This window comes from Meleagris gallopavo, chromosome 4 (genome assembly GCF_000146605.3).
Source record: "Meleagris gallopavo isolate NT-WF06-2002-E0010 breed Aviagen turkey brand Nicholas breeding stock chromosome 4, Turkey_5.1, whole genome shotgun sequence".
Classification (NCBI taxonomy): Eukaryota; Metazoa; Chordata; class Aves; order Galliformes; family Phasianidae; genus Meleagris; species Meleagris gallopavo.
In genome coordinates, this window is record NC_015014.2 from 68,490,585 (window position 1) to 68,500,418 (window position 9,834).

Here is a 9,834-nt window from a genome sequence, read left to right on the forward strand (position 1 = left end):
TGATGTTTCTCACTGAGCTTTGGAGGCAGCGTAATTTATAGGAGAGGATGTGATGTCATCAGGACCCTCTTCTGTGAAGAGGTTGCATTCAGAAAAGAATGATTTCTGCGGCACTTCATTTGTGGTGCAGAACTTGGGCTCGTTTGTCATTATAGTGTTGTTTTTAATGATGCCTCAGAGATTTTTCTTCAGTGTCTTCAGTTGAGTTTCAGACAGTGACAATGTTTGTGCTTGAAATCAAATCAACCACCACAAACTGCTGTCTCTCAGCCATTTGGGGCACAATCATCATGTCCATATTTGCTTATAACAAAGAGAAGTCCTGTGCCTTTGACACAAACTACAGTTGTTTTTTATGTAGGAGATTTTATTTTAGTGTATGTTATTGTATTCTATTTTCAGATTGATCCATGTGCACTCCTCATCTCAGGGTCCATGCATTGCTGACATGTAGCTGACTGCTTCAGCTCAACTGTTGTCTTCAATTCTTCTTTATAATTTCTGTGTTGAAGCTGCGGTGTGCAGGGCAGGAGGTCTGTGATGTGGTAGCCATCACTACAGCCCCATGTCCCAGACTCATGCGGACCAATTCTTTTTTTAATTAAAATTCTTGTGTTTTTGTTCTACAACCACAGGGACTTCCGCCCTGCCAAAAAAAAAGCCTTATACGCGTCAACACTGAGGGCTCTTACTGCTGCCTGCAGGTGACCACTCACACATTGGTGAGTGCTGGGCTTCCTGCAGCTTTGCACACACAGTACTGACAGTTTCCCTGGGCTGTTGTTATTTGTGTCTTCTGTTGTTATTTCCTGGCTGTACAGTTATTTGTGATGTGTTGTTCTATTGCTCTGTTGCAAATACAGCCCTTTGTCATGGATGCCAGAAACCAGGCAATGCTGCCTGAAGAAAGTGCTGCTTGGTGAGAAATCGGGCCGGAATTGTCTGGGTTCATTTCATTGGGCCTCGACACATTTTGGTGTGTAAGGAAAGCTGCTATGAAGCCTTCTAGAGTGGAGTAAGTCAGGTCAGCCAGGGTTGAACTGTGATGTTTCAGATCCACTTATACAAATTCGTGATGAGTCCTCACCTGCAGCACTGATAATGCAACTGATAGAATTGGAAAAGAGAGATGAAATGTCAGGTATAGAGGTTCTTCCTGCCCTTAAAATCAGAGGCAAACAATTTATTATTAGTTAGTCTGTGGTGAAATTGATTAGCATTTAGTTTATTTACGTTAAACAATTTATCAATGACATCTGGCTGTAGAGAACGTAGACAAAATCCTGGAATGAAGACTGAGTCTGACAGGTTTTGTAATGGGCTCAGGAAGATGTGAGTTTGAGATGAATGATCTTGGTGCTCACCAAGGGGATTTCAGTTGAATGTAGCTGGGAGTTGATTTCATTTATTTTAAACACTGTGAACTTGTGATTTTTAAGAAGGTTCTCTGTCTCTCCTTTGAATCCTTGATGCATTTTTTTGAATACTCATCTGATCACATTTTTAATCTCCTGGAATGTACTGTTCATCATTTCACTCAGTATTTGTGTTTATCATTTAGTTTATTCTGGGTCCTTTCCCAGAACCAGAGAATACTGAGTGGCAGGGAGTGTGGAGAAGCTTGGGAGAGGCTTTAGAGAGATGGACATCTTTGGTGTCATGGAACTTTACTCCTGAACACCTGAAAGCCCCTGAGAGCCTAATCAGATATTTGAGACAAGAATGTTGCGGCTCAGGCAGATCTGAGGTGGCACAAATGATTTGGGGGCTGGCTAATACTTATCGGGCCTTATTCAGTACTATCCCAGAGAAGGAGAGAGTTTGTGAAATTGAGAGATCTAAGAGCTGAAAGGGAGAGTCTCAGGGAGACAGTACAAAATGAGCAAGAGAGTCTCCAAGCTGAAAAGGAGAGTTTCCAGGAGAGACTCCAAGTCGAGAGAGAGAATCTCCAGGTCCAGAGAGAGAGTCTCCTAGTCGAGAAACAGAGTCTCCAAATCCAAAGAGAGTGTCTCCAGCCAAGACAGAGAATCGCTGGGTTGAGAAGGAGAGTCTCCTTGACAGGAGAGAGAATCTCAAAACCTGGCAAGAGTGTATTCGAGCTGAGAAAGAAAGTCTTCAAGCTGAAGGGGAAGATCTCTGAGCTGAGGGAAAGAATCTCCAATCTCGATGAGATGCCTTGAATCCAAGTGAGACTCCCTTCAATCCAAACTCGACACCCTCCAATCTGAATGGGACACCCTCCGAACTGAGAGAGACACCTTCCAATCTGAACTAAATATCCTCATAATCAAACGAGACAGACGAGTTGGAGGGTGAGAGCATCAGAACTGACCAACTTCATCAACTACAGGAGGCACCACAATCGACGTCAGTTGCCCCTGTAAGAGGACGGAAAATGAAATGAATCTCGACTCAGTTAGAACAGAAGAAAGAGGAGGAGGGGACAGTAGAGGAAGCAGTCACTGTAGAGAAGAGGAGGAAAGAGGTCCACAGGAGTGGCTCCGAGATCCAGGAGAAGCGCCCCTGAGTCCAGGGGAGGGGCCCTCAATGAGACCGCGTTCACCAACGCCTACAAGGGCAACAAGAAGTCCTGAAAGAGTAAGAGGTGAGCAAGATACCATTGTTGATCGATCTCTGAAAATGAATGAAATTTGAATTCTGAGAAAAGACTTTTCACGCCACCCAAATGAGCCTATTGTCACCTGGTTACTTTGATGTTGGAACAATGGGGTCAGCAGTGTGTGGCTAGACAGTAGAGAAGCTCGCCAACTGGGTGGCATTGCTAGGGACTCAGCCATTGACAGAGGTATTAGTATATGCCAGAACCAGGCCTTCACCCACTGGAAGCGGATGCTGTAAAAGAAAGATATCCCTTCAAAGATGATCTGATGCCTGAAAAAAAGAAATGGACTGACATGGAAAAAGGCATCCGTTATTTGAGAGAGTATGCTGTGGTGGAAATGCTACGTAGCCCCAGTTTCATTCCTAACAAGCCAGACCAAGAGCATGATCCTGAAACAGTCAGGTGTACACCAAATATGTGGCGTACATTCACAAAGACTGCACCAGAAAGGTACGCCAGTACATTAGCAGCAATGTATGGCAGAGGGGAAAGAAGATCCCTTATAAATGAACTGATTAATAAACTTCAAGACTTTGAGCTACATTTAAGACCTCTACGAGCTTGTGTTTCAACCATTGCAGAAGTAGCTGAAAAACTGGACAGAATGGAGAGCAAACAAGAAGATATAATAGACAAACTGTATGCTGTGCTTAATGCTGATGGATCCATGGTGGTAACAGATACATCCAATGGGGACCAGAATTCCCAAAACAGCCTACTGGAGGGGCTGATCAACTTGGTTTCCTCCCAGCTGGTGTCATCCAACGTCTCAGCTACCAAAAGAAGACATCCTCCTGCTTGAGCAAGTGACAACAGTAAGACTACGTCGCGTTTGCCGTGTGGCATTCCCTACGTGACCGTGAAGAAGATATGAAGAAGTGGCATGAAAAACCCACTCCTGCGCTTCAAGCATGGGTAAAAGAATTACAAGACAAATCAGCCACCAAGGTGAACTTCTCCAAAAAGGTGATTGCTTCAGTTGCTGCAGACAACCGAGGTAACAAATAGAGGGACCCTGGCCCCAACTGTGGGGGGGACAGGGATAATAGTGTGTTTTGGACTGTGTGGATTAGATGGCCTGGCACATCAGAACCACAGAAATATAAGGCCCTGGTGGACACTGGTGCACGGTGCACTCTAATGCCCTCAAGTCACCAAGGGACAGAATCAATTTCCCCAATATTCATGGGGTGACTGGGGGTTCCCAAGAGCTGACTATGTCGGAGGCCGAAATCAGCTTCACTGGTAAAGACTGGCAAAAGCACCCTATTGTGACTGGCCCAGGGGCTCCATGTATACTTGGTATTGATTACCTCAAAAGGGGATACTTTAAGGATCCCAAAGCGTATCGATGGGCATTTGGAATAGCTGCTGTAGACACAGAAGGTGTTAAACAGTTGTCTGTTTGGCCTGGCCTGTCAGAAGATGTGTCTGTTGTGGGGTTGCAACGAGTGAAAGAGCAACAGGTACCGATTGCTACAAAAGCGGTGCACAGATGGCAATACCGCACCAACAAGGATTGCCTGCTCCCCATTCATAAGTCGATTCGTCAGCTAGAGAATCAGGGAGTGATCAGCAAAACTCACTTGTCTTTTAACAGCCCCATATGGCCAGTGTGTAAAGCCAGTGGAGAATGGAGGCTGACGGTGGACTACTGTGGCCTGAATGAAGTCACACCCCCACTGAGTGCTGCTGTGCTGGACATGTTAGAACTCCAATATGAATTGGAGTCAAAAGCAGCCAAGTGGTATGCCACTACTGACATTGCTATTGCCTTTTTCTCCATTCCTTTGGCCACAGAATGCAGGCCACAGTTTGCTTTCACCTGGAGGGGTGTTCAATATACCTGGAATTGTTTGTTTCAGGGGTGGAAATACAGCCCAACCATTTGCCATGGGTTGATCCAAGCTGCATTGGAACAGGGAGGTGCTCCTGAGTACCTGCAGTCCACTGATGACATTATTGTGTGAGGCAGCAGAGCAAAGGAAGTTTTTGAGAAAGGAGAGCAACTAATCCAGATCCTTCTGCGTGCTGGTTTTGCTATTAAGCAAAGCAAAGTGAAAGGACCTGCCCAGGAAATTCAGTTCCTAGGTATAAAGTGGCAAGATGGACGTCATCACATTCCAGCAGATGTGATTGACAAAATCACTGCCATGTCTCCGCCCACTAATAAGAAAGAGACACAATCTTTTCTGGGTGTAGTGGGTTTTTGGTGAATGCGTGTTCCAAACTACAGCCTCAGTGTAAGCCCCCTTTATCAGGTGATGTGGAAGAAGAATGATTTTGTGTAGGTCCTGAGCAGCAGCAGGCTTCTGAGCAGATTAAACAAGAGATAGCCCGTGCTGCGGCTCTGGGACTGGTGCGGATAGGACAGGATGTAAAGAACATCCTCTACGCTGCAGAGAAAGGTCCCACTTGGAGTCTGTGGCAAAGAGCCTCAGGAGAGATCCGAGGCCTAGCCCTGCCTGGGATTCTGGAGTTGGGCGTACAGAGGGTCCGAAGAGTGCTACACTCCAACTGAAAAGGAGATCTTAGCCGCGTATGAGGGGGTTCGGGCTGCTTCCGAAGTATTCGGTACTGAAACACAGCTCCTTCTGGCACCTCGACTGCCAGTGCTGAACTGGATGTTCAAGGCAAGGGTTCCCTCTACCCATCATGCTACTGATGCCATTTGGAGTAAGTGGATTGCATTGATTATGCAACAAGCTCGGATGGGGAACCTCAGCCGTCCAGGAATCCTAGAGATGATCATGGACTGGCCTGAAAGTAAAAAGTTTGGAACATCACTAGCAGAAGAAGTATTGCAAACTAAAGAGGCTCCACCATCCAGTGAACTACCAGAGAATGAAAAGAAATATGCCCTGTTCACAGATGGATTGTGTCATATCGTGAGGAAGCATCACAGATGGAAAGCTGCTGTGTGGAGGCCCACACGACAAGTTGTAGGGGTCACTGAAGGGAAAGGAGAATCAAGCCAATTTACAGAGGTAAAGACTGTCCAATTGGACTTAGATGCTGCTGCATGGGAGAGGTGGGCAATGCTTTATCTTTACACTGACTCATGGATGGTGGCAAATGCTCTATGGGCGTGGTTACAGCAGTGGGAGCAAAATAACTGGCAAAGAAAGGGTAAACATATTTGGGCTGCTGGACTTTGGAAAGACATTGCTGCCTGAATAAAGAATATGGTTGTAAAGGTGCGCCATGTAGATGCTCATGTGCCCAAGAGTTGGGCTACTGAAGAACAGCAAAATAACCATCAGGTAGACAGAGCTGCCAAAATTAAGGTGGCTCAAATAGACTTGGACTGGCAACACAAAAATGAATTTTTCTAGCTCTGTGTGCCCATGAGACCTCGGGCCATCAAGGGAGAGATGCAACATACAAATGGGCTAGAGACCGAGAGATGGACTTAATTATGGACTCTATTACACAAGTTATTCATGACTGTGACACATGCACCACAATTAAACAAGCTAAGAGGATGAAACCTCTCTGGGGGGAAGGGCGATGGCAAAAGTATAAATATGGGGAGGCGTGGCAGGTTGATTACATCACCTTGCCACAATCTTGCAGTAGTAAATGTTGCATTCTGATAGTGTATTTAGTAAATTAGTTTGTTTTTCCTCAGATTGTTGCCACTGTTTTAAATTATTTTGGGTCCCCTGTTCCCCTTTTCCGGAGGCGTGGGTTTCATGAAATCCCTCTGCCCTGCTAGTCATGGAACTGGGCTGAACCAGCCCATAAACCATTGACAGTTGTGTTGGTTGTTGCACGTTCAGTCCCTCTGCTTCTGTGAAAACTGTGGATGAATCCAAAGAAGACACTGAGAGCATTAAGAATTAGATGCGTTTAATCGGGAATATTTCAGAAGTGAGAGGTGGGGTATGGGAACTGAGTTTTGGAAGTGGTTGAGGCGCAGGCAGAGAAGGAGCAGCCAAATGCCCGCGCTGCATCAGGGCAGCTGTGTGTGTTGCTGCTGGGATCCGTGCGGTGCTTGAGGAGGACGCCTGTGTGCCTTCTGCTGAGCAGCGACGCAGCACTGCTTGCTTACGCTGAGCTTGGTCCTGCAAGTGATCGGCTTGTGGTGAGTGCGTGTGACGCGTGGCTGTGTTTATTTCAGCACTGCTGATGCTTCCTGCTCTTAGCATGAGAGCATCTGATCTCATTAGGAAAGTGGAATTCAAATCTTCACTGAAGGTTTCACGATTCAGTCTCAAACCACAGTCCTTTTTTTCTAATGGCAGGTGGTAATGGAAAATGTTGTGACTCAACCATACCTAGTTTAGCCTTTCGGGAGAGTCTCTGGAAGGCCCTATGCCTGCTCTGGTGGCTCTAATCTACCTTAGAGCAGCTCCATATCCATCTCCCATAACCATTTCCTTCCCCATTGTGCCATCGCATCACTACCTCAGGGTACATTTGACCAATAGAAATGTTGAGCCAGGAATTTCAGCAGAAATTCCAGTTTGTGTTCTGGTACTTAGACCAGATTCAGGATGGTATAGCAAATGCAATTGGTAGAGGAAGACGTCTGTGTTTATAATATGTTGTCTGCTACTGAAGAAAGTGATAAGTATTTCTGAAGCTAATCCTGAAGTGGAGGAAAATTTGGAAAAGGATTTTAAGAGAGGTCCTTCAGCATTCTCTGAGTCCTGGGTACGCAATGGCCGTGTGAGGGCAACAAGCAGAGAGCCCATTCCCCTGGAGGAGCGGGCTGTGCTCTGTGGTGTGAGGCTGCAAGTGGCTTTGCAGGGTGTCAGGGTGTGACTTACTTTGGCAATGCGTGATGGTGATGGTTATGGCAGTGAGGAGCAGGAGGCTGGTACCAGCCACTCGAACCCAGAGGAAAATATTACAGATGGAATTCATCGTGTTTTCGTTACTTGTTTCTGCAGGAAGAAAGAGAGGATAGAAGAAAAGCCCACCTGCAGACATCTCCCTGTGTCTTGAAATGCCTGTATTCAGCACAGACTTTAATTTGGCCACTTCTAACCAAAACAGCCCTGCTGGCAGAGCCCCTGCCTTTCCACAGCTGGGTTACCTGCATGTGGGCCCTGTTGTCGATTGTCCTTCATGGTGACCTGGCTGCTCTGGGTGGTAGTTGTGGATGTGATGTGTTCTGCTGTTGTTGTGAGTGGATAGAAAAATGGATGAATACAGCGAGATACAAGAAAAGAGCCTTCTCCCACTCCTGCCAGGCCATAGATGAACCCGTGGCCAGCACTGCGGGGAACCCGTAGGGCCCATTTTGACCTGTGATGCCCTGACATTCTGATGTGTGGCCTGCTTGCATGGCTGAGCTGCCCAGCCATGAAACCTGAGGGCTGTGTGCTCAGAGTTTCCTTCCAGGACCCTCAGAAATTCTGAGCTCTTCAGGTGGTTTCATGCCCTCATTGGCAGCTCTCTTTCATCCCAGAATGCCTGCAGTCAGCACAGCCTTGAATTCATGCTGTTCCAAGCAATTCAGCACTGCTGGCAGAGCCCCTGCCTCCCCACAGCTGGGTTACCTGCATCTGAGTCCTGTTGTGAGTTGTCCTTCATGGTGACCTGGCTGCTCTGGGTGGTGGCTGTGGATGTGGTGGGTTCTGCTGTCGTTGTGACTGGAAAGAAGAACTAAGTGAATCCAATGAGGTACAACAGAAGAGCTTCCTCCAATCTGTGCCAGGATGCAGCCAGCAGAGGAAGAACTTTTTAAGGGTCTGCTTTGAGCAGTGAAGGTTTCACATGCTGCCCAGCCCTGGAAACAGAGGGATTTGGGCTCCTAATTTCTTATCATCCCCTTCCATATGTGTGGGATCTTTGTTATCTCTGTTATAAAAGATGTTCTGAGAGGCATGGGGATTTCTGAGTTTCTTTTTGAGGTGCTGTAAGCATATGGAGGCCATTGGTATTAGAGGGCTGATGAGATATGGAGGTACTGCTGGACTGTGCAACCTCTGGTGTGTTTGGGCAGGGCCGGTACTGCAAGTGGAGCTGGTGGGCAGGGAGCCTCTAAGAGGAGGAGCAGTGGCTGTGTGATGAGACGGCTTGGGCAAAGAAGCAGGGATGTGGGGAGTGTGGGCGCTGGGCCGGATTGAGAAGGCATGGGCAGGTAAGCAAGGTGGATGAAGCTGTTGCTGACCTGGGAAGAAGGCGGGTTGTCCAGAGCTGAAGTGCAGCACCGGGTTGATGTAGTTGACGCAGAAATAGATCCCCTGGTCCTGTGCCCTGAAGAACTTCACCACCAGCCGATAGGAGTTTCCTCTCCATAGTGCCTCAAAATTTGTAGCTGTTTTCTCATTCTCCGGCAAGGTAGAGGAATAAGACTGTGTACTGGAGAGAATGAAGTGAAGGTTCCCACTCCTGTCCAGGCGGATCCAGAAGATGGGTCTTTTCATGTCATGATTCAGGCACTCCAGCTCCAGCTGCTGTCCCTCCTGGGGGTGCTTCATATTCCTATCGAGGAACCTGGCCTCCATCCTCTGTCCCTGGGCACCGGTGCAGCCTGTGGGCAGAAGTCAGCTATGTCCCCTCAGGTGCTGCTCGGAAAGAGCTCCTGGGGCCTTTGGGCAGGGCTCTTCCTTGCCAGTGCGGTGCATGGCAGGCAGGCAGCCGGGCTGTGAGGGTGAATGTGGAGGGAGGGCCTCAGCATCCAGCACGCGTGGGTGCTGGAGTCCCTGGGAACTCAGCGTTGAGAGCGCCGGGCTCTTGAGATGGATGCTGCCCTTCAGAGCAGCCCTTCAGCTGCCTGCTCGGGGCTGCTGCCAATTCCCAGCTTCTCCAGAGTTTTTTCTTTCTAACAACTGCTACATGCCCCCTCTCTCTCCTTCCCCATCCCCTCCAGCAACACCTGTCTGAACAGGCTCTGTTCCTGCTGCGTATCGCACTGCAGTCCCACTGCTCCCACTTCCCTCTGCAGTCACTGAGCAGCCCAGAATTGCATCCTTCCCTCTTCCATACTCACAGATCCCCAGGCTGAGCAGGAGGAGCAGTGCAGGAGACCCGGCCATCGTCCTTGGGGCGGTGCAGTGGAGCATGGGCGATGTTTCTCAGTGAACTTTGGAGGCAGCGTAATTTATAGGAGAGGATGTCTTGTCATCAGGACCCTCTTCTGTGAGGAGGTGGCATTCAGAAAAGAATGATTTCTGCAGCACTTCAGTTGTGATCCAAAACACGGGCTGGTTTATCGTTATAGCAAAGTTTGTAATGGTGCCTCAGGGATTTTGCTT

The 9,834-nt window shown here is 47.9% G+C and overlaps 1 protein-coding gene across 2 annotated transcripts in view; it reads right to left on the reverse strand.

Moving 5' to 3' along the window:
* Positions 1-5,992: 5,992 nt before the first annotated feature.
* LOC100550587 (T-cell surface glycoprotein CD8 alpha chain-like) overlaps positions 5,993-9,834 on the reverse strand; it is a 13,252-nt gene continuing 9,410 nt past the window's right edge. The window contains exons 2-6 of one of the 2 annotated variants that reach the window (XM_031553229.1): positions 8,748-9,110; positions 8,134-8,226; positions 7,668-7,748; positions 7,399-7,515; positions 5,995-6,690 (exon numbers count right to left, since the gene is read on the reverse strand). In XM_031553229.1, coding sequence (XP_031409089.1) covers positions 6,674-6,690; positions 7,399-7,515; positions 7,668-7,748; positions 8,134-8,226; positions 8,748-9,110 — 671 coding nt within the window. In that variant the 3' untranslated portion in view covers positions 5,995-6,673. Of the gene's footprint in view, positions 6,691-7,398; positions 7,516-7,667; positions 7,749-8,133; positions 8,227-8,747; positions 9,111-9,834 lie in introns of both variants that reach the window. The other variant, XM_031553230.1, reaches the window with a different exon arrangement.